Source organism: Perna viridis, chromosome 8 (genome assembly GCF_037379345.1).
Source record: "Perna viridis isolate PV_CMFRI_1.1 ecotype Kerala chromosome 8, ASM3737934v1, whole genome shotgun sequence".
NCBI lineage: Eukaryota > Metazoa > Mollusca > Bivalvia > Mytilida > Mytilidae > Perna > Perna viridis.
In genome coordinates this window covers 24008679-24033089 of record NC_142452.1, presented here as the reverse complement: position 1 = coordinate 24033089, position 24411 = coordinate 24008679, and the positions used below count along the sequence as shown (strand labels likewise).

Here is a 24411-nt window from a genome sequence, read left to right as displayed (position 1 = left end):
ATTTAGCCTTGAAGTCCTCAATCTCGAGGTTCTGCAATAGCCTTTTATAATTGAAAATTTTGAATGCAATGGGTGAAGTATAGGAATATGAAATAATTGGTATGGATTTATTTTTGAAATATGGGGGAATTTTGTTGGTAACGTTTTTGTGATGGAGAATGTTAGCCAAATTAATTGCATCTATACCTTTATTGACAAACGGCAGTGAAAGAAATTATCAATTTTCTTCATCTTGACTTTTCACACAAAGTGGTTTAAAGAGCCTGTGGAAACCAATATCCAAAATGATGGCAACAAGTCTGTATAATGATGAAACACGAGTGTCAAGACTTGTTTTGTAAAGGGAGTGTAGTAGAGTGACAGGTATAGAATAAAGTTTGGTTCTTATGCGATTAAGTCCAAGAGGTTTTTGTATGAAAGGAAGGAGACCATCTGTGGAAACATCATGTAACTTAGGTGACGTATAGTGGTGATGGCCATGACTCCTTTCCTGTCTTGGATTTTTTTGTCAAATAAATTCATCATATTTATGCTCTTGTTATATTGGCTTGAAAGGTTTCCTAATTTTGATGTTGTCATTGCATCCGCAAGGTTGTGAAAAGTTGTCATATCTGGAAAAAAATCTAATATCTAGACTTTCGGATCTAGAGGATATGATCCGATGATTGAACCCTTTTTCGTTTTATTATATTAGTTTTTTTTGCAAATTTCGGGCGAATTTAATCAAATGTTAGCATGGAATATCCTTCCCACATTTTGATCGGAACTCATCTCTTTTTCTGGACACACGATTATACATATTGCCTATCGATAACAACAAATTACTCTAATATATCAAGTATGTTATCAGAAATAACGTGTGGCTTCTACTGCGGTTTACCATATACTTTAAGGAACATCCGGCACCGTTATTAACATTGAATGATATATGTTCCTGGATTAAAAAAATGTATCTCGAAATACAAATATGTAGAAAAATAGTTGAATCCTAGACTCTCCTATCATATTATCATCCATCAAATAATCTTTTCTCCTTGTTTTCTTTTTCAATGACAGTTTCTACAAAAACATATTAAGTAAAAGGTTTATACTATTTTAATTGTCAAATGGTATCATTTGAAAGATTTTATTCAAGCATTTCTTTTTCTCTTTTTATTGAAAAACGGTGCAATCGACTTTCGCTATCCGTTCACGTGTTAATGAAGGATGATAATTTGTAAGTCAATTAAAAAATACTATCACAATACATTTACTTGCACATGTGCAAAAGTTGATTCATGGTAGATACATTCACATGATGAACTTGCATTTATGTAAATTTTCATATATGCGAACTTGGTCATGAGAACGAGGCTTAAGTTTCAGTCATTCACCATAAATACTACTTACGAAAGATTACAGATTGCATTGTAAGCGTTGTTGACACCTGCTTAAAAGAAATGTATTTTCTACCAATCCTATTATTTCTTTTGAAAATAACCTTCTCATTTGTGATATTTAACAGATGAAATCAACTGTACACAGACAGTCAATTTAACAATGGATAAAAATACCAGAGGTGAATAAATAAAAAAGAATGAACTAATGAGTTAGTATAATAATATCCAAAGAAACACACCTTAAATGTTAAAAGTTCTCATAATATCTTGTCCCCTTACAAGCTGACTTTGCACGGAGATGTAATTAAAAAATGGCGCAGCAAACCTCAACTTAATATAACGTTTTTTTGGTACAGATGGCCGAATTGGTAGCCCTTCCTTTGTGAACAGCAAGGCTACATTTAATAATATTTAATCGAAGTGTGCAGACAATACCACGCTAAATGCACACGACCTACTAACAGTTTGTCCCAAGAAGGCTCATTAAGTGGCAAATTTGGCGATCCCTACACATTTCTCTCATTCTTCGGTAGCTGTCACAATTTTGTATTTTTGTAATTTCCCATCAATGTCCTTTACATTTTCGATTTCTAATATATTATAACAAACCTGTGTTTGTTTTTGTCCGGAATATTCTAGACCAAATTGCGGACAAACGTTAACGAGACAACATTCAATCGTTTTATCAGCTAGATCGATTTATACTGAGATACATTGCATGTAAGTGAAAAGCAAAAAATCCTCTTTGTTTGTAATAAGCAAGGGTAAATAAGGTACGGCATCTTGATATTTTTTTATGTTTACAGGTGTAATATCAAGAAACATAACAACAACAGTGGTTCTAAATGGTATGTATTAAATACAGCGTAACACAGTATGACAAAAAAAAAAAAAAAAAAATCAAATTCAACATATTATCTGTTTAAATGTTATTTCGATTCGTTTTATATACTTGTTACATATTTATCACAAATTTATCAGGCTATGATTTTCAGATTAACCATATGCATCCATGTTAGAAGGTAAATGAGGAATACGTGTATCTACAGACTTTACAGTTTTATTAAACCTACATTTGCACAGTATAAAACGATCATGCTAAATATCAGTTTGTCAGTATGTCTAGTTTATATCTATTATTCGACTAATGAAATGAATAACAATGAAAAGTACGTTGCTTGGTTTTAATAATATCTTGAGAAAAATCAGTATAACTATTACGAGGTTCACATATAACTTGACACCATTTTATCAATGAAACAAACAACGGACGCAAAATCTCTCTGCAAATGTCGCATGAACGACACGCAGTAGACTATTTCTAAAATTGTCATCATGTTGTTAATGGAATATTAAATTTGATTGCTGAAAAACCAATAATGTATTTATTGGTGTAAAAAAATAATAAAATATTCAAGGTTCAATAGACTTGATTCCCTTTCATGATGAAATCAGACATTTTGCTTGTTAATTTTTCTATTGTCAGAAAACGTGTCAAATGGAAAGTTTGTGTTGATGTACATCGTTGGTTCGGGAATTCTTTCTGCTGTATTGTTTTATGCAAGTATTGGAAGATGTCGACAGGGAAAGGGTATGTTTTTAATCATTTAACCCAGGACAGTCACCATTACCGTAGTCTGACCTGTCCGATTCCGATTTATATCAGATTTTATTTATAATATTTATCAATATTTATTGATTGCAGTATTAGAATTTTCAAAACACTAAATTGAGGCACATGGTAGAACCTCTCTATTAGAGATTTGGCTTTATATTTTTCATTTATTTATTCTTTACTACATACTCGATTATAATACTGCTATTTAGGTGTTACTCCTTGAAGCATGTCAGTATGTATTATTATTATTATTTTTGTTTTAATTAAGAATATTTAAATTGATCAGAGCAATTTTAGTATATAATTAAGAACCAGGCTGTTCGCAAAACCTCGTATGAAAAACACAATGTAATTTGTTTTGTACACCTAATCACAGGATCAAGGAATAGAAACAAGATTTTTCCTATCATTTTAGTAACATGAAATACATTTTGATTAAAATGCACTGCACATAAATATTTTTTAAGGGCAGACAACTCTGTAACAATCACCATTTTATAGCATTGTAATAGAAGATTGCCTTACTAAGCATTGGTTCTTATAATGATTGAATATTAGTCATTCCAGCATTTTGTAAACATCTTCCTCTTTATATGTGGAAGATAATTTCGAATTATTTCTTACAAAGTATCTCTAACAAAAACTATATATTTGAATCTAGTTGTACCATCATTTTTTTGGAATGGAAAACAACGAGGTATACTGTTTTTAAGTCGGGATTTTAACCGAGTATGGGGGATAAAAGTATACAGTGTTGAAAAATCATAGGTTTTAATAGTATTATATTCAGATAATAATCTTGAACTGATTGCCTCCAAAAGATCTTTCGAATTTTTTAGGATTCACATTGAATTAATACCACTACGGGAGTAACAAGTGTTTTGATAGGACTGCAAATCCTCTTTGACAGTTGTGAGTATAGGAGTTAAAAGTTTTGAAAGAGGTTTGGTGATACATTTTACAGATCCAGCTATGAAACGATGTTTGTACGGATTCTTGTGGAGTTTAGTATATAGACGGTAAATACCAGTCATTATTCCTGGTAGAGAGACCAAAGGAGGATAGCACAGACAACTATGATAGATAGAAAGAAACTTTCAATTGCTGAAATGATTCTCATGACAAGTCGTACCAAAGTCTTCTTGAGTCAATATTATTGGACAACTTCTTGTTAAATTCATTGTCTTTGATAGGCAAAATTCAACCAGGTGAGTGATCCAGGCTCCCGGGAACCTCTTGTTCTTTGGAACATTAATGATAAAGAAATATGATATTTTTTCAACGTATATACTGCATGTTTTTTTTTGTTCCATTTTTAAATGAAATTAATTAATGTTGTACTATCGTATACCTTCTGCGTTATTTTTTAATAGCTCGTAGAGATGACAGAGACAGAGAACAAGATGTGTCTGTTTATGATATGATCCTGTGAGAGTTCTGCGATGAATGATTGATAAAATAGTCGAACGAACATTTACAAAAATTAACTAATATCAATATACTTTAATTTTAATACACAACCAAACATCGACTAAATTAATTGCCTATATACATTGTACGCTGTAACCAGTATCGAATTTACGAAAATATTGATTTGTGAGAATACAAAAATGTTAAAAATCAATTGCAAAAGAAAAAGGTATAACAATATTACACAAGTTACAAATAATGTGCTTGGATAAATAGTCCATTGCTATATCAAACACGCCAAAGTACAACAGCATGCGACATTTTCAAGGAGAATACCATTTGGTACTTATCAGAGCTCTCTACTTGACCAACTTGGTACCTAATAGGCCCATTAATCTTTCTCTTAAACATTATAACGTGTCATCAGTGCTTTGTTTCTCGTTCTGTGACCTATAGAAATGGATGGTCACCATCAATTCATTACGTAATGGCCTGTCTATGTATGAATCATTTAAATTTCTGATATAGTCCAATATTCACTTATAATGTCAACATTATTTATCAATCAGGAAACTGTAATATACATTCTTATATTATGTCTATTAAAGTATATAAATGTATTTATGTGAAGTACAGCATCTGCAAAGCATGTTTGTTCATCCTGTTTGGTTATATAAGTTAAAAACAAGTTACACCAAAGAAGCAAATTTCCCATGTATATGGTCAATTGAAGTCCAGTAAAAAATATGTAAATTGGATGTTAACGTTTAATGAATTTCGAAATGTAAGAATTATGCTAAACTGAAAGAGAACGAAAAAAACGTTTTAATTATTTATTTGAAAACTGTGTACAATTTATATATATATATATATATGAACACATTTAGAGTCATGGCAAGAACATATTATATGATGAGTTCGAAATTGAATCCGACAATATTGCATTGTTGTCAAACTAGCAATGTGTGGCAGCACATTACAAATTTTGTTAATACATTTTGATTTTAAATACATCCTTTCTCAGAGTTGCATGTTGGTTTTTAATTAACTACAACGATTTAAGAGAATTGAATTACATAAAATGAATTTAAATGCATTGAAATAGGGAGATAATTCTTTCGTTTTGTGCAAAAGTTGGTTTACTTTTGTCTCGTAGTTCTATTTGACAAACAAGAATAACAATATGAAATTGGAAGAAACAATTCCATGAGATAAGATTTACCATGTGGCATCTATATCACAGGAACTACCTGGGTTTCTACAATGACAGTCTTTTAAATGTATGAATTTTGAAATTGGGATGTATATTGCACTGGTAAAATAATTGAATTAGTTCAAGTAGTTCAATTTTAAACAAAACTGTGATGAGATAAATACTATCAACAATCATCAATGCAGGCCCATATGAATGTTTACAATGATGAATATTGTTTGAACAACTGGAATATCTATATTTTAAATATATTTTCTTGCTGAGTGTCCATTTTGCAATCGTAAACTCTAGAGTTGATCAGGTCATTTTTTTTTAAATATATACATATATATACTATATTATAGTATTATTACATAATGTTAACCATATTGGTTTAGTCAGTGGTCCGAAGCCAGCCACATCAGAGTGAGGCGTAGCCAAAGTTCAATATTTCTAGCCGAGGACCAATAACTCAGCCAATATGGAAAACCGTGCTCAATTATACTTTTATTGACTAATTAGTTCAATACGCGAATTATATAAGCCAATATGGATTTTAACCAGTCCAATATGACATATTGGACGGCTATATCCCGTATTGGCGCACTTTTGTATTTTGTATCGTTTGGAGAGTTTTCATCATATCTAGGACAATATTCGAACATTAGATTCTTTAGAAAGTATACATAAAACGATATAAAGTCTTTATAATATTAGGAATATGATTTCAGTAGAATTATGGCAAAACTATATGTGTACAAGCTCAATCTTTGATCAATAATAGATTTTAAGTCTAGAAAACAGAAGGAAAAAAATGATGTACAAAGACTAATTGACACCTAGTACAATTTCCGAAAGCACTTGTAAGAACTTGTAGAAAAAGATCCGGTTACCAATTGTTTACTTTTTGACATCGTACTATTTCTTTCACAGATTCTTTTTTCAAGGAGAGGAAAACTATGCTTTTTAATATTAAAAATGGGTCATAAAAAACACAAATTATCATTCAAAAGTATACAGCATCTGATTGTCAATGAACATCGTTAGTAACTACAAAAAATATCAAAACGAAAATATGATCAAATCAATACTTATTAGTATAAAGCAAATAACAGATATATGTAAGAAAACGTACAAGAGCAAGAGATTGTTAAAATATTTGATGTTACATTGACGTTCAATTGTAAGGAGGTAAAACACAGACTTATTTTCTCAAATAAGAAAAAAAAACAGAACAGATTAGGTGATGGTCATGACAAGAGCTATAACAAACTACTCTAGCAGACAAAAATATTTTGCAGAGATTATAATTTACTATAGCCATATATCCAATGTATTAGTAGGTCATCTTGAATTAATTAAATGGTTATTCTATATTATTGCCATAAGGCCATCTTAATTTTCACCGTTGATTAAAGCTCCTTCTTCTTTTTTGTGCTGATTGAGTTCATGAGTGTCCTTTGATGTCTCTGAAAAATACATGTACAAGACTGTTGAATCTAAACATATACTAAGCAACAGAGGAAATTCTCTTCTTTCCAGTAGTTTATCTTACAAAACCTCATTAATTAACCTTTGGAATAATAAAACATGTAAAGTATGTGCCTTCCATTTCAATGCAGAAATTTAATAGAAGTCTCTCGACTATTGCAACAAAATACATTCACAAAAGTTGAAAGGTCTGATTCTAATCTTTTATTAATTGACTAATTGTGGTTTCAGATGTTTCATGCATTTTGTAACAATTAGCTTTAACCAATCGAACAGACCGTGCATTGTACTAGTCCGATACGCGGATTTTTATTGTGCTAGCTCAAAAAAAGCAACAACACACAGGTAGGCTTGTCACACTACTGGAACACATTATTCTGACTTCAAGCCAACCAGTCGTCACACCATCCCTGCTAGACAGTGAAGCAATTATTACCTTTTTATAAGCATTTGGTGTGACTAGGTCATAGATCAAAACCTTGTACTTGAGGCGAGCACTCCTCCCCGAGACTTTTCCACAAAACAGATATATTTGAGAAAAAAAAGATAAAAAAATCTTTTTTTTTTTTGCACAGAATTTTCAGCCATGGATTTCAGCAACAGAATATAAAATATCAAATTGAAATTAGTTATTATTTGTAAAATATATGAACTTGAATATGATTTTTAATTTTGAAAAAAAAAAAAAGAAAAAAAACAATAAACGAAAAAACATTAGTAATGTCTTTGCTGGGCGACATAATCAGTCTTAATTTGTTATTCGGTTGTTGCACAAAGGTTAAAAGATAAATCAATTTTGTATGAAATATGCATCTAGCAAGAGTCCTTTAATAGGTTAAATTTGTTGATTTTAGCAGGAGATAAATGTATTTTTTTCTCAAAATTACAGATGAAAAAAAAAAACATCAGCATAGTGTAGCATAAGTAGATAAAAAAAGCACCGTTTATTCGGTATTTATTTTTTTGCTTGCTATATCACAAATCGCCTCTATCATACACAGTGTCTGAACTGTATTGGGACTTATTCTTAAATTATGAACTCGAAAATGCCACATTTGAAGAAGTAAAAGTCGCTGACGTAATTTGCATAGTCGTCAGTTTGGAGCAAACGTTTTGTTTATGTGCTTGTATATGGGAACATGTATATTTATTTTATAAATGCATACGAAAATGTTTTCATTCCAGATCTAGATGATTAAACGACAGAGTAAAATATCCGCATCTCTTGATACCAGGCTCCAATATGCATGATGTTCATAACACAAACTTTGAAGAGTGTCGTAACTTTATTCCTATCTAAAGTTTCTTATTTTTTTTTATGAAAGATGACGTCAATTAAGGGAAGTTGTATAATTTTGGTGCTCGATCAGTCAAACTACGCAACTATATATTTTCGAATATCATTACGGCTACGATTCTTGGATGTGTAAGAGTGGTTCCCATGAAGCGCGTAAAGGTAGTTATTTTGCTAATCCATTAGGTAAGACGGGATATTTCTGCGACAATATTGTAAGACACACACACACCAAAAAAAAAAAAAATAAATAAATAAAAAAAAAAAAAAAAAATCAAAAACAAAAAAACAAAAAACAAACAAAATATCTTTTTGAAAAACTACAACGAATTAAACAATTTGTTGTAGATTAAATAAATCGAGTATTTTGAAGACACGAGATAAGTTCTCATGAATTATAGGATTATATTTCTCCAATTTGGAAATGGGATACAACAATTAAACATAAATATAATATGAGAATTTTATTCATTAATAAATTAACCAAAATATCGGTTTCCGAAATGTTTCTGCAATAAAACATGGCACATTGGACAATTTGGATGAAGGTTGAGAAAAAAATGAAGCCTTGTAATTGCTGAGTTCAAAAAGTGTAATAACGCTTCTAGATCTTGAGAATTAACCTTAAATAAAACAAAAAGAAACGTTCCATTAATTCATTATTGCTGAAAATAACTGTAGATTTATTATACAGCTCAATAGTTCAATATTGAACAATTAACATTATTGTAAAGACGCATTTTCATATTTAATTGTTAAAGTACGAAGCAGTACTACTTTTTCTACGTACTTTTGTTTGGTCTCCTTCTGTACAGCAATATAACAACAATAATTAACACAACATTAGAAATTATGGAAACTACTAAAATCACTGCAATTGTCACTGTACAATCTGATACATCAGCGTCTAAATAGATGAATAGAAAAGATTATGACAATGTATTGTATAGTAAGGTACATTTGAAATAAACTATTGTTAGCAATCTTTGCAAATTACCATGTAATACTTTCATTTGCAAAATTAACCGTAGATGAGCCAGCAAATGAAGAAGTTAGTTTGTGTACACATTATTAAATTTAAGTTAAAGTTATAAATATTTATTAATAATACATGTATCACTAAAAGTGTTCAGTATTGCTGAGCAGGTTTCAATGTTTTTTCGTCCGTATGTTGTGCACAATTGATACATCAATATTTCTATATCTGATTCTAACACTGATTTGTACTTCAATATATTTACATTTAATTTTGGGTTGGAAATTCCAATTCGTTTTCTTAACTGAACTTAAACTGTTAACTTCTTTCTTCAAAACCTGTTTTCTTATGTAAAATACTGAAAATATTGAGAATTTTTTAGTAAGATATAATGCATAAATTTTAATGCTCAATAACAAGGTGATTAATATGTTATGTTAATTCTACAAAATGTTCCCTTTAACTTATTATGACATTACTTGTATGACTAACACACTGACTTGGTGTTAAATATCCTGTTATAATATACAACTTTTTTGATATCCTGGTTCCCTTAATTCCTATCTCAATAAGCGGACAGCCACCATCTAATAAAATACCTTTGTCTTCATTATTCAATCTCCCGACCGTCGATGTTAAAACCCTTTCAAACACTGAATTCTTTAAAACACCATCGAAGAGTGAAGAATAATAGTTAAGCAGATATTTGAACTCAAAGTCACTCTGACTTGGGTTCATTATACACAACGTATATCCGTCTTTGACCGATCTTTCTACGAAATGTTTATCAAGCACAATTATATCGTAGGAGGCATTGGACTCAATTGGTTTTCGCATCCAGAGTCTGTTTAGATCCTTCATATCATATGCAAGTGACGTGTTGGCAAACATACAAATTGTCCATACTGTGTTGTTGCGGTTCTCTGCTATTGTCAACGTAAAACGGCCTACAATGCATACACATATTGAAATCAAAGATAAATCAAACAACATCTAACAATTTCCAAGGAATAGAATATTAGTGTAAAACTGAACAATCAAATAATTTGCTGAGTTTCTGATAATATTCTAGCAGATTATACACTGGGTATTGATATTTCCTCTTATTCTACTTTTTTAAGGTACCAAGAGTAAGCTAAATTCTACACTTACATAGACAAGTTCTTGGGTGATTAAGATTGGGTAATAAAAATGAAAAGGCAAATAATATACTATTTCAGTATGCCACCGCAATAATAACAAACAAAACAAAGCAAAAGTAAGCGAAAAAAAAATATGACAACAAAAAATGCACAAAATAAACAAAATTTTAACATACGATCCTCAAAAATCTCAACCATGACATTTGTTACCGTAGTAGACCAACCATAAAATATCTCGATAGCTTTCACGTACCATTCAGAATTGAAATCTAAAAGAAAAAACCTTGGAGGAATAATCATGGGATATTTTGACTAATGGTAAATGCCTTTTTTCCCTTTAATTGAGGATTTCAAGATGAACTGATAATTAACATGGCAAATGTAGGACGACATTAATTTTTTCTGAACGACCCCCTCTACATCTATATGAACACACATGTCGTTCAACTCCAAGAACGTTTACTATTTATTAATTCGGACCCATACAGAGGACTGACTTTACATTACTTTTGTAAAGTTGGAGTTATTGGACTTCCAGATGTGCTGATGTTGAGCAAATACTGATCGTGTTTTATTGAGTCTGGCTTTCATTTCATTTCCAGTTCCTTATCCTCTCCTATAATGCCTCATAGGTTAGTAACATCATATTCTCCGTCTTTAGACTCTGCACTCAAGATGACAGGCTCTGCTGGCGCATTGATTGTTATTATTATGGTTCTCTTGGTACTGATGTTAAGCCCAGTTTTCTTTTCAAGAATATTTTGCTTATTAGTCTTTTTGGTAAGTGGATGATGTTTTCCTGAGACTTTTGCAAGGTCGTCTGCAAAGTCCATGTCTTTTACATGGCTGAACATGCTCCTTTAAATACTTGTCTTTTTGTCACGTTTTGTTTGTATTTAAATCCACACAATGACTATAAACATAGAATAGGTGATGGTAAAAATCCTTGCCTACCTCGAAATTTGACATGAAATTACTTTGATATTGTCCTTCCAAAATGACACTCCACTCAAAGTTTGAGTAGCATCCTCTCAAAAGAATATATATCTTCATTAGTATGTAATATGATCTTACTGTTTTCCACAATATTTCTTGTATACACTGTCGAATACTTTCTTAAAGTCTATAAAGTTCATGCTTAGTTGCATTTGCCATTCCATATACTGTTCCTTGATGTTACGAATGAAAAAATACTGTCTAAGGACTCTTAAAAACTATGGCTTTTTACTCCGATCAATGTAACAAAAAACAAAAACATAAATCTGATAGAAAAAGGGAGGAGGCATTTTCACAAGAAAGTCAATAAATAAAATCAAAAGCAGACAAAATATGAAAAAGAAAATGTCCATTACAACTCAATAATCATGAAAGATATCACAAATCTGATTACAACACGCAGGTAGGGACTTTCATAAGGTATCCAATAAAACAAAATGTTCAAAATCGGACAAATATTTAAAAGGGGATTCATAGTGGGTGTTGCCAAATTTCAAACCCCTTTAACTCATGATACATTGACAATAGACGGACGTAAATGTGGTGCATAATATGATATCTATCCTCTCGGTAGATGACGTACTAGAGATAAACTAAGAACTGTTGCTATAATACTCTAGTAGATACAGTACACACTCCTTCAGAATAGGTGCAGATACGATGTGCAGTTCTAATTTCGTACAAGACAATATGATAAAAACATTAAGTAGTTAGAGTGTGACACCATATCACTGAGGCTCTTCGACACATGTTTAATTAACATATCTAAACAATGCAGTACTGTCACAATAGTAAAGACGTGATCTTATCTTCTGCATAATATATTGAAATAATTTGGGGGACATTCGATGCGTTACATGACCAATGTAACTCCTCTTTTGGGCATTGTAAATGGATGTTCTATTAATTGATTGCTCCAAATTATTCATCCGATAAAATCACGTTTATTTTTAGAATAAAAGATAAATATTTCGGTATACATCCTTGGGTATAAGCCTGTAGGTATAGGCCATTCGGTATAAAATTTCAGGTATAAGCCCTTGTCACGTAAATCGCTCCGATGTTAATTCAGAACAAAACTGGATACATTTATCAATTCACGAAGGTTGTCCCAAGTTGAATGGTCAAGTAGGAATTGGAACTGCACTTGGCAGGGCTCAGCAGTCCCACTATATATAACTCTCACTCAATCAATAGAGTTCTAACTTTAAACTTAAATTCACAATGTTTGGGACACCTCTTCCTGATATATTCGGGTGTCTGCCGGGTTTTTGTTAGATTTAATAAAAGATATAAATTATACGATTACAATTAAATACATATTGAAAGCTTGGTGTATAACCTGTAACGGGAATTTGTATATACCCTTCTGATTGGAAATTTGCCTTTGTTACCTCTATTTGTAAAACGAGAGACAAATCTACTCCCTCAAACAATCACCCAATATCTCTTATCAGTTGTGTCGGTAAAATAATGGAAAGAATAGTTTATAAACATGGTTACAACCACCATGTCAATAATAGTTTAATCTGTGAATACCAACTGGGTTTCTACTGCATTACTCAACTGTGCACCAGCTATTAGAAATGTACCACACAGTTCTGAACTCAATGGAGAAAGGAGAATACAGTTGTGTCGTCTTATGCGACTTTTCTAAAGCTTTCGTCAGAGTCTTGCATCGTCGTATGTTGTGTAAGTTAAAATCGTATGGTATTAAAGGAAAGTTATTAAACTGGTTCAAAAATTGTCTTTCTTGTAGAAAACAAAATGCAGAGAACAATTTTGCGTCTTCTTCCTTCGCTACTCTCCGAGCTGTAATCCCACAGGAATCTGCAGTCGGACCTTTGCTATTCCTTATACATATAAATGATGTCGGGGGCAAATTATCTTCTCCAACTAGATTGTTTGCAATTGATACGTCTTTGGGTTACTCTAATTCCAGTCTTGATGACATAGAAAATAATTAATCACGATTTAAGGGAATTGAATGATTGATTCTCTAAATGGCGTATGTCTTTCAACCCAGATAAAACTGAGATCATTCTGTTCTCTTATAATGAATTACAGGAACCTATTACTGTTTCATTTAATGGGGTGAAAATACAAACTACAGCTACTCATAAGCATCTTGAAGTAACATTTTCTGATTATGGTTAATGGAACACTTACATTGATAACCTTATTCTAAGTGTATATAAGTTATATCTTGTCTTTATACGCCCCATCTTAGAATATGACAGTGAGGTCTGAGATAAATGTGGTATCACCTACTCTAACAAACAAAGCCACAAGGAAAGCAACAGGTTTTCCAGTATTTATGAAAAGTAGCTATTTATACGAAGAAACAGTTTGGGAAAATTGCCTAAAATGCGAGAAAAGAGAAATTAACAAACGTTTTACAATATACAAAATGGCAATGCTCCAGGCTAACTCCGCGAACTTATCAGCCTCTTGTTTAGAGTACGACAGTCTATCAGCTACGAAAGTGGATCTGATATATATATTCATTTATGCAGATTTCGGAGATAGTCAACTCATAACAAATTTTGAATGAAAGAGGATATTGCCAAGAAAGTGTTGGATAAGAAATATTTTCTAAGAAACCATACAAAAAGGGGGGTGGGGGTGGTTCATTGTTTTGTTCAGCAGAAATAAGGAGATATCTTTAACACGGGTTATTGACTTTTCTGCAGATTATATTATAAATAGATACAATATTCAATGAAAAATTTCTTTAGTTGTCGAAATATAAGAAACTCAAAGTGTAGTCTGCTATCACAACTGAATCGCATATTCACACGTATCCGTCACATGCATGTCAACGTGTCTGAGGTCGCCAGTGCGCTTGTTTCAATGTCGCCGCTATATGTAAAATTATATGGTTTAGAAAATGCAAAAGTGCAGTGGCATGCGCTATGTCGATTTACTTGATTTATACTTCATTTCATAGAGCATATTTTATTTTACCTGAAAACTGCTGCAGAAAGTTATTTATCGCTATCGTTGGGTTTTAATATTCGTTGAAATGCAAGAAAACGCCATTACAAGCAAGTTGCAAACCGGTTTTTAACTGTCATGTAGATTTGTCATACTTCCTGCAGCACTTTTGGAAAAATATACATATTCATTGACCTACTATAAAAATTGGATGCACAATTTTGTCTTCTTCCCACTGCACTTTTGACATTTATGTGGTCCGATGTGACTCATTTTTATAGCACATTTTGATATTTTGTTGACTTGTTTTGTAAGTTTTATTGTATGAACTTGTATACTTAAAATATGAACATCGACAAAATTGCACGTCCTAAGATCAGTTTAACAGTAGCTTGTTTTCGTAGATGAAAATATGACAATTTATGACATTTTTCCTCAACACACCCACGTGTACAACTTTATCTGACGGTCTGTAGAGATGGTGAAGTGGGGGTGGTATCATAGATAGCTGTCACTCCGTGCAGAGTATCAATCGTTATACAAGTGCAATGGTAAACAAATTAAAATACAGTGTTTGGACATTGTAAACATAATTAACAATTTAACTCAAAAGTGATTAAGTATCATGTTTGTCTACCGCGTAAACGTCAGCATAATTTTAACAGGAACACATTGACATCTGTATTATCAAAATCGGATCAACAATATCCATTCTAATAATACCAACTATTCTCCCATCATAATCTCTTGCTTTCAACACAGGTGGGGCAAAAACCTCCATAAAATAGAGGGCCCTAAACAATTTCCCAAGGAATAATGTGTAAAGATGGACTTGTTAACTTTTTCTCAAGTTCATGGACACAAACAACGACATGGTGATACCATTATACGACCGATTAATTTATTGATCACATTTCATTTTCTTTTGTGATGGTATAAAAACTGCTATATCGAGCAACTGAAATCGTGGTCAGTATGTTAGTTTATCCTTGAAATAATATTTGTGAGTTTTCCACATTCTGATGGGCACTAATGATGCTCTTTTAAAGCCGAATCGTTTCCTTTTTCATGTCAAACGTATTTTCCTCAAAATTCTGGAGTGGATTTTGGTTGTGCTCCTGCATTATAACTATATTTACGATAGGGAAATTTAGAATTTGTTTGAACGTCTATACATACTCTGACATTTATAATAAACTTGCCCTGGAAACATTTGTTGCAGCTTCATATTTTATCAGCAGTACAGAAAATACATACAGATTTGTTCTGACTTAGGTGTCATTATGTTAAAGGCCAACAATATTATAAATGTCAAAAACATGTATACTTTAAGTATATCTTATTAAGACTTGGAATTAAGATTCAAACGTTTTTCATGTGTTTCTTGTTTTGTTTTCATTTTCTGTTTTCTTCTATCCTTTTCTTTTCTTCTTTTTTTTGTAATTTTTGTAGGGGGTATATTTTGCTTCCAACAAAGTTTTAAAACCTTAAATTCAGTATATCAAAATTATTCGATCAAAGGTTGTCAATTCTTTCGCTTTCCTGTAAGTATTATTTCGATCGGAAATTTCCTTCATATTGTCAGCTGACGAAATTATTTCTGATTACTTTTGCATAGGTTTTAACGCATGCTTTAGTTGACCGTTTCTCTAAATGATCTTTAATAGTCTGTCCAGATGTGTTCTACAGACAATTACTGGTAATTGAAAGCACTGTTTTTATTCTCCATTTGTTACATATGGATATCTCTTTTTTCTTGAAATTTTATTTATAAGTTCCTTACTCCAGTCCTTTGCCCAGATGTATATGAATAAGTTCAGTAGTATACCTGATGGTATTAAAATATCTGACTTGTGCTTTTTAGCATGGCTGGGGTCATTACCTGAATATTTACCACTCTTTAGTGGTTTGAAGGAGTTTTGAACTTCCTCTAGATTTGGCAGATTTATGTTTATTACTTGGGCCTCCTCAGGAGGTGCAGAACCAAGCTGGTTTTTTTTTGGTCTGAACAATTAAACATGTTATCTCCACTAAAATGCATGAAAAAGCTTGTCATACCTTAAAATCAGGTTCAAAACTTCTAATGATTCGCAGCCGGGCGATGCTTATATAACCTGAAAACCCAGAAGACATTGTCGTACCCCCTCCACCGAAAGGACACGAATGTCTTTGTTTTTCAAGATTTTCAAGTAGCGGATAACAACATTTTGAAAGACAAGGAGGCAGCTGACCGAAATAACGACAACTTCGTTTTTTTTGTGAAATCCGAGTTGCTCGCTTGCTTTTGTTACTTTGTCTGTATGATTTTAGTTACTTTATGGTCTTTGTTGTGTATGTATGTCTGGTCTTTGTCCCTAGATTACATTTTTGTTATTTCCGCTATAACCTTGGTTCCTTTGATTACTCTTCCACAAGAAGTTGACTTGCTGAAAACACATAGCACGGGAGGATTGCTTGGCACCAACATTAGATTAGACCTTTCATAACAAACACAAAAACTACATGTAGGATATTGAGCACAGATAATTACACATGACCATTAATTATTTATGTGTACATCCATGCACCATATTAACGGTGCGGTAAAGTAATTTTGATATACATATGTGTAATTCTTACAGCTTTTTGGCGTATGTTCAAAAAGATGTACACCATTTACAAACGAAATTTTGGAATTTCTTACATTTTACACAAGAAACTAGAGTAACAGGATTTTATTCACAGAAAACGTGTAAAAACTAAAAACACGTTTTGAATAAAATATCTGATTTGCAATATCTTATACATGTAGGTCATGTTTGGCATGTGTATATTGTGTATGTACACTGAGATACTTTTCCAGACAGTGAATGAAGTGTTCCAAAATTGAAAAAAAAGTTTTATCAGGATGTTCTTAATCATTTCTTAAGATGAAAAACTTGAGCCTGATTTTTTTACAGGCAAACAAAGCAAATGGCTGTTGATTTTCCAACATTCAAAATAAGAATCTTAACATTAAAGGAGGAAGAAATTTGAAGAATCCAATAAGACATGATTCTACATGGAACTAAGCTTGATGCTTGAAGCGGGATACACGGCTAGTGTTCGCTGTTTTAGTCATATCAAACAGCGTTACATGAAAAACATAAAAACATTAATAACGAGCCTTACCAGACTTATATGAAAATAATAATAATAATAATAATAATAATAATAATAATAATAATAAAAATAATAAAAAAAAAAATAAAAAACATTATGCGATGTTTTAGCTATCTATTCCTTATTTCAGTAATAATTTGTGATATGTATGACAAAAGACATTTAAAATAAACAAGCACAAAAACAAAAAACAAAAACAAAAAAAAATCACTGCTTTTCAATGGATGTTTGAAATGGGTCCAAGCTAATGTTAAATTAATTCAGATGCACATCGTATCAGGAAAAAAGGCTCTTAAGGTAGATCAAACATTTTACACGCACGGAACATTCTTTTCCGTCATCTAGCAAAATCATTTTCTTCTTTCAAAAGTATGCATTTTAAATGAACAAATAGTGTTTTAAAAAGATGCGAAACTGGAAATTTCCTTCATAAAATGTAAAAAAAAACGTCTATATGTAGGCTCAGTTATCTCTCTTCGTTGACCTACATTTTATTCTAGAGATCTTACAGTATGTTCGTTCAAGGTCATATTTGAGTATATTAGAAGAATCTTTCTACTAAAAGTGAAATGTGTGATCTACCTTTAATATATATACTTACTGTGGGTAACGGTTAAAAGTCTTTAAAGTATAACTAAAGAAATTAATACGGAACAGCAAACATGTTTGAAAAATAAATCTTCAGTGAATTAAGTAGTTGCAAATGAACTAGCAGATAGTTTTAAACCAACTGAAGGAATATTAAATGAAAGGGAACAAAATGCAAGAGAATTAAAAAAAGCATAAAACTGAATGTTCTTTTAAACACACATAGAGCATTACATCACCGATTCCCGTAGGTGAACCTAAGAACAATAAAATAGTTTGAAAAAAAAATGAATTGATCATTTGTATTGTACGATAAACATTGTTGAGTTTATTTAAACATGTTTTAGTTTAGTTATGCATAAAATAACTAATTAAATTAAATCAATCTTTCTCCAGGCCGTGTCTGAGAAAATTTATTTTAACAACTTGTGACATCATCAATTAAATAAAATAATTAGAGTTATAATGAAAGTTAAGTACTTAAGCATTTTAAAATTTGTGTGGCTCTGAGACCAGTAATTAACAGTTTAGGGGAATAAAGTTAGAATTTGAAACATTGAGGTAAGGAAAAAAGTATTTATCAACCACTCTATCTTTATCGTTCCTATCCTATTACAAATGAACTTATACTGAAAATATTTTTTTTCGAAATTTCGTGGATTATAATGGTTGGGACAGTATATCTTATTCCCATTATGCTATATAATACAGCTATTTTGATCTTTACGGAACAAAGATAAACAGAAGAAGTAATGGTTTAGCTTAGGTAATACTCACTTTGTCGTCTCAAAACTCCTTCGAATTTATCAAAACCGCAAAGGCAAACATATTTAACATCAAAGTCAGAATCTGATAAATGCTTGATCTTAAGTCGATAGGTGCTTCCGTCGTTGTTTTCTTTTAACTCTATTGAATATTTGTCATGATCGAGTATACCCTTGACGAGCGAAATGACGTTATTGTTTGGGCCACCAATCCATTTTTGAGAACCAGTACATCCGTCTCCAATGAAGTGGCAAATAAGGTATATATCTCCCCCGATTAATACATTTGGAGACGACTTCCAGAAAACTTTACAATAGAAAAAACAACATTACATCAGTGACAGAATTTAATAATGATTACTTTTTGTTTTGAATGGGATGTTCACGAAGATATATGTTTTATGTTTTGGACATTTGTCACCACAGTATTTGTAAAACATAACTTGCATAGAAATACACATAACATTCATTTTGTTATGCAGTTTTTGAATACATGTGTTTATATTGTGCTGTCGGAGTAGATTTATAAAAGGATATATAATGTGGACTGAACTTACCTGTACAAGTTGTGCTTCCCTGGACCCATTCATCAGATAACACGTAAAATATGAGTACATATACAACAAATTGTCCAATCTTTCTTTGTTTGGTTTCATGTCCTGTAAAACGAAACAAATTGCTAGTTTGATTCCTTCAAAGTCTAAATAGTGCAGTTCATCGAGAACATGAGTTCAGATTGTTCATAATTGATACAGTATTTGTTTCAATTGTCTTACATTTCTTTATAAATTAATTTGAGCACAAACTAACAAAATTACAATATATTCGCTATTGTCACTCCCATCAGTTGTACAGAAAATATGTCAATATTGAATTTTATTAATTGAAAAAGAAACCAATTCAAAATTTGCATCATAATTATAGTTTTGCCTTTCAAAATATTTCCCTGAATAAGGGTCCGGAACTCTTTTCCTAATGATCAGTATATTTTTTTTTCTCATGAAATGTTCGTTTTCAAGGCATTAAAAGTGGAGGGAAAAAAGAACTATCAACAACATGCCAGCATACTCAGACCAATCATCATAATTACAGATCACCCTGCCATAGAGAAATGACTTTAAGCAAAACATCAGAACATTGAATGCAAAACGTTACTTACAGGAAAGTTCAAGAGTACCATTGTATATGCTCTGTTCAGTCAAATACATGTATACATTCATACTACTTTTGGATGATGGATGAGTATTTGTGACTTTGTTTACATCACTCATTTTGACAATACTTAAATGAAACAAAGTATGTAAGAACCATTTGTGTGTATAAAATAAAATGTACACTGAGTCAACCAAAGGTACAATTTACGCATGCTCCAATGTGAATTGAAGTTAAAGATCAATTTTATCTTACAAAAGGGAGTTTTAAATTTGAGTATCTCTGCTCGATTGTGGAACAGTTGTTTGCAATTTTATAAAGCATCTGTGAAATGACAGATGTAACTGAATATTGTTGATATGAAGACTGAAAACTGATGAAAAGTACGTTACGATGTCAACATAAAATGATCTAATCGTAAAGAGGTGTAAAAACGATTCTTCTAATTTTTGTAGAGGAAAAGTTGAAAAATGCATCAATAAAATTTACATACGTTTCATTGTAGGATCCTATAGTCATAAAAGCTAACCATTCTTCCATAAAACAACTGCTCGCAGACATACATTTATCTTTTTACCATAGTTGCATCTATATCGGAAAGAAAGGAAATCGCTCACGTTATTTTTTATAGAGGAAGAAATAAGTGAAAATTATTTTTTTCTGCATCAAAACCATATAACATACTTTATTTGCATATAATAAATACTTTTCATACTTTTCCGTGTCAATAAATGTGGAGATAAAACGTTTGATAAGGCTGTTGTGTAAATGTCGTCTACCCTAATCTTTTTATGAGTAACTCGTCGGGTGTTTCTAGAAAAGCATAGGACGCTTACCCTACAGATGCACCTAATCAATACTCCCAGTTCTTAGTGGAGTCTGAGTTAATCGTTTACCTTTTTAACTGTGTGTATATTATTTTGGTTATTTTACGTTATTTGATGCACGTGTCTGTTTTCCATGTCTGGTGTTTGTCCCCGGATTGCTTTATTTGATTTCCACTGGAATATAGGTTCCCTTGATCACACTTTACCATATGTCAAACTGCTAAACCTTACGGTATCGTTTTGATTTGTCCAGTAGCTTCAGGAAGAAGAGTTTTGAATAAAATTGTTAACGACGACGACGGACGACCACCAAGACGGCCGGACGATGACGTACACCAGGTGTACATACATTTTAATAATAATTTAAAGCTCAATTATTGTATATTTAGCTTTTAGATATTTAAAAAAACATTGTACACGAGAACTCGCATATAATATTATTATTCTACTCTCAATAATTAAGAGACGATTTTCAAGCTCTTGTCAAAGCTTGTGCTAAAGCTCTTTCATTTATCCATTTCGATAGGAGAAAAGTGATAATCTACTCGATACAATGCAAAGATGTAAACGGCAAAATCCAAACAATTGCTAAAAATGAAACTACGAGCTTTTAACACAATATGAATCATGTAAATAAATAATCAAATTAAAACAAAAACAAAAAACTGTTGTTACATATCAGTACTAGTAGTTTGAATTCAACTTACTAGATTGTACAATCTCTCTTTATTGTGACCTAATGGTAAATGAGCTTGTAACATGTAAATGAACGCGAATCGAAGAACAAAACGAAATTAAATATCCAAAATCTGTTGAAAGAAAAACAATAGCCTTCACTAAATATGTTCAAAATAAATTGACACTATTGTTCGTCTTCAACATTCCGTTTAATGAGATAAAACAAATATTGCGCAACAAATGGGGTGACTTTTTAGTCATTTAATCAAATTTTTACAAATTTGTGCATGTTAGAAAGGAAGACCGTCACGCGTATTATCTATAGAATGGAAAAAGCAAATATAATGCTGAGCGTGTCCATCTCAAGATTGAGATGCAGTAAAGGTAATTGTTTGGATGTCTCTGCATATTGCTGATATAGATTATTTTGGGGAAAAGTGAGATTATCACGGGAAGTTACGGACATAGTTACAGATGACTGTAATTCGTTGAAGACATACTCTATCGGATTATAATCGTAATGAACTGTAGATGTATTCATGTTCACGATGCCCTTATTTGCGTTGTTTAGGTAGATAGATATAAATATTAACCCTGAAATTGGAACGCTATTTAACGCTGATGACTTTTTTGAAAATTTAAATTTGAAATGTTAAATTGAAAAGAATCCGCTAAAAAAAATTTTATTCGTTTGCCGTATTTATCCCTTATTAGAGTCATATGTGCTTTATTTCGATATCCAGAATTTTCTATCGAGATATAGCCGTTACCACTTACTCTAACAGAAGTTACAAATCAGGACTGATACAAAAAAATATAAATAAATAAAATAAAGAAATAAATTCACGACCAAAAAATTATGCTCATAGACTTGATATTACGCATATCATATTAGAATGCAAAACAATACACATCGTAGTGCATCGTAAAAGGAGACAAAGCATGACTTATTGGCATCATATACCTTTTCTTCTGCCCTACTTAATTCAGACGTTTGCAGTCATTTCCGAACTTTTTTCGTTAGGCTGAATTGCGTTTCAAGCAACATAAAATCGAGCAGAAAATGGAAATAAAAGATATACATAACTAACTTAACTGGGACAGGCGTGGTAAATGTTGCATGATTAAAGTACTTTTTAGTGATAAAAACCTTCGTTTCTAATTTAAACCGCTGTAAAAAAATAACACAATAAAACATACCTTTAAATCAGTTCAAAAAGTAATCTGATGATAAGTTACACAATGCACAAACAAAGGAATACTAACAGTTAACTGACATACCAGATCCTACCCAGCCTAATCGTAAAAAAGTAATGTCCTCGTCGTGTGCAATTTTAACATCAATCCCTCCCATGCTGGTTTGAGAACTACGGTACACCTTAATACTAAAAAATGCTGAGTTTAGCAATTTCACAACAAATCAAATATATTCCTTACGAATGAGTCAGTTCAACAATTAATTAAACCTGAAATTGAGCATTGAGCCTCCAATGCTTTGCGAAAAATATTACAAAAAAACATATATGATGGAAGGCAACCGCACTCAATAACTGTTTACACATCCCTCGATATCTGAGAATGAGTTTCACGTATCGGTCAAAAAAAAAAAAAAAAAGACAATTTGAATATTTTAATTGTGAAAACAAATAAAGGTTACTACAAAATTACCGAACACTAGTCTGTTTCATTATAAGACGGAGTCCACAATTTTACGGAAAAAATAGATTTTACACAACCGTGGCAGCTGGTACCTTAATGGCCCTGACTTGGTACATGCACCTCAAACGAAATGGTGGGTTAAATCTAGGTTTTGCAGAGCGCCAAACATCCCTATTCTGTCTGTTGAGCAATACATTATTAATCTACCTGTATGTACTGTTAGTTGGAAAACCACTGCGATGATCCTGACTTGGCTCAAGGATTTTAAAACCAATATACTTTAGCCTTGATTAAGTCGGTCTGAATATTGTTCCTTTTTATTGAACGTTACCTTAGTTTAATTATTGAACTGCTTCCAACTGAAATGATGTGTAAAAATTTCTTGACGAGAAACGCTTGCTTGTTATTTTGAATTTATTGTTTTCCATAATCTAAAATGATGTCTCTTGATATTTTTGAAAATTGGCATACTGGTCGCAATTCTTAAATTTCGAAACTTGAGAAATATGAAAAATCAGAACAAAATAAAATTCGACAAGGTAAATGCAAATTCGCTTTTTAAAATTACCTATTTTATTGCCCTCATATTACACTATGAACATATTATGTTCATGTTGTATCGTTCCCAAATTAAAAAAAAAAGTACGACTCTATACCGGAGAGGAATGCGTGCTTGTCTCTATTAACACCATGGAATATTTCATTTACACCTTGACAGAATACAATCAACTAAGGTCTGAAAGATGACTGTTGCTGCTCCGTCATAGCCAGTCTACGTTTCAAGTTTTTTTTTAATCGGAATGAGATGTATCAATCATACTTAAACTCTACATTATATAATTCATTGATGGTGCCAAAAATATCAATAGGAATATATTAAAAATCACAAAAAAGGATAACAATATAAATATAAAATCAAAGGATAAACACAAAGAAAAAAATCTTCTTTTTTGCTTAGTCTGAAAATTATCCGAATTGTTTTGTTATTTTGGGTTATCTAATAAATGTCCTACCAGATACAAAAATATGGTTACACGCAGCCAGTTGAACAGCTTAGGAATGTTGTTAAGAAACCGTACTTTACAGGTAAGAATGCACATATATGATGACGGTAGCATGCTCAAGTTACCGGGTAAATATTCGTTTCAATCATTATGTACAAAGTCA

The 24411-nt window shown here is 31.7% G+C and overlaps 2 protein-coding genes across 13 annotated transcripts in view; one reads left to right on the top strand and one right to left on the bottom strand.

Annotated features, from left to right (window-relative positions):
* The window catches only part of LOC148609890 (uncharacterized), a 13864-nt gene extending 7030 nt beyond the window's left edge, over positions 1 to 6834 (top strand). For 5 of the 6 annotated variants that reach the window (XM_088541401.1, XM_088541404.1, XM_088541399.1 and 2 more), the window contains 4 exons: positions 1505 to 1558; positions 2186 to 2227; positions 2866 to 2970; positions 4371 to 6834. In XM_088541401.1, coding sequence (XP_088397527.1) covers positions 1505 to 1558; positions 2186 to 2227; positions 2866 to 2970; positions 4371 to 4429 — 260 coding nt within the window. In that variant the 3' untranslated portion in view covers positions 4430 to 6834. The remainder of the gene's footprint in view (positions 1 to 1504; positions 1559 to 2185; positions 2228 to 2865; positions 2971 to 4370) is intronic. The other variant, XM_088541403.1, reaches the window with a different exon arrangement.
* LOC148609889 (uncharacterized) lies at positions 4486 to 24411 on the bottom strand. 7 transcript variants are annotated; one of them, XM_088541393.1, is made up of 9 exons: positions 24258 to 24364; positions 22867 to 22970; positions 20574 to 20668; positions 19486 to 19587; positions 18942 to 19235; positions 10679 to 10771; positions 9960 to 10307; positions 9175 to 9291; positions 4486 to 7068 (listed from the first exon to the last, which is right to left on the bottom strand). In XM_088541393.1, exons 3-9 carry the CDS (start codon positions 20578 to 20580, stop codon positions 6995 to 6997), a joined length of 1035 nt encoding a protein of 344 aa, XP_088397519.1. In that variant the 5' UTR covers positions 20581 to 20668; positions 22867 to 22970; positions 24258 to 24364; the 3' UTR covers positions 4486 to 6994. The 7 variants fall into 7 exon arrangements, with proteins under 7 accessions (XP_088397519.1, XP_088397521.1, XP_088397520.1 ...); XM_088541395.1 differs by lacking the exon at positions 22867 to 22970 and adding an exon at positions 23576 to 23603 and having other exon boundaries at positions 24258 to 24347; XM_088541394.1 differs by lacking the exon at positions 24258 to 24364 and adding an exon at positions 23452 to 23578.

What these genes read in the sequence shown, in the direction of transcription:
- LOC148609889 (XM_088541390.1), bottom strand. An exon ending in GGGAAGCACAACTTGTACAG is followed by an intron (nt 19,236 to 19,485) that starts GTAAGTTCAGTC and finishes TCTATTGTAAAG; the next exon opens with TTTTCTGGAAGTCGTCTCCA. An exon ending in ATTGAATAATGAAGACAAAG is followed by an intron (nt 9,292 to 9,959) that starts GTATTTTATTAG and finishes TCATCTATTTAG; the next exon opens with ACGCTGATGTATCAGATTGT.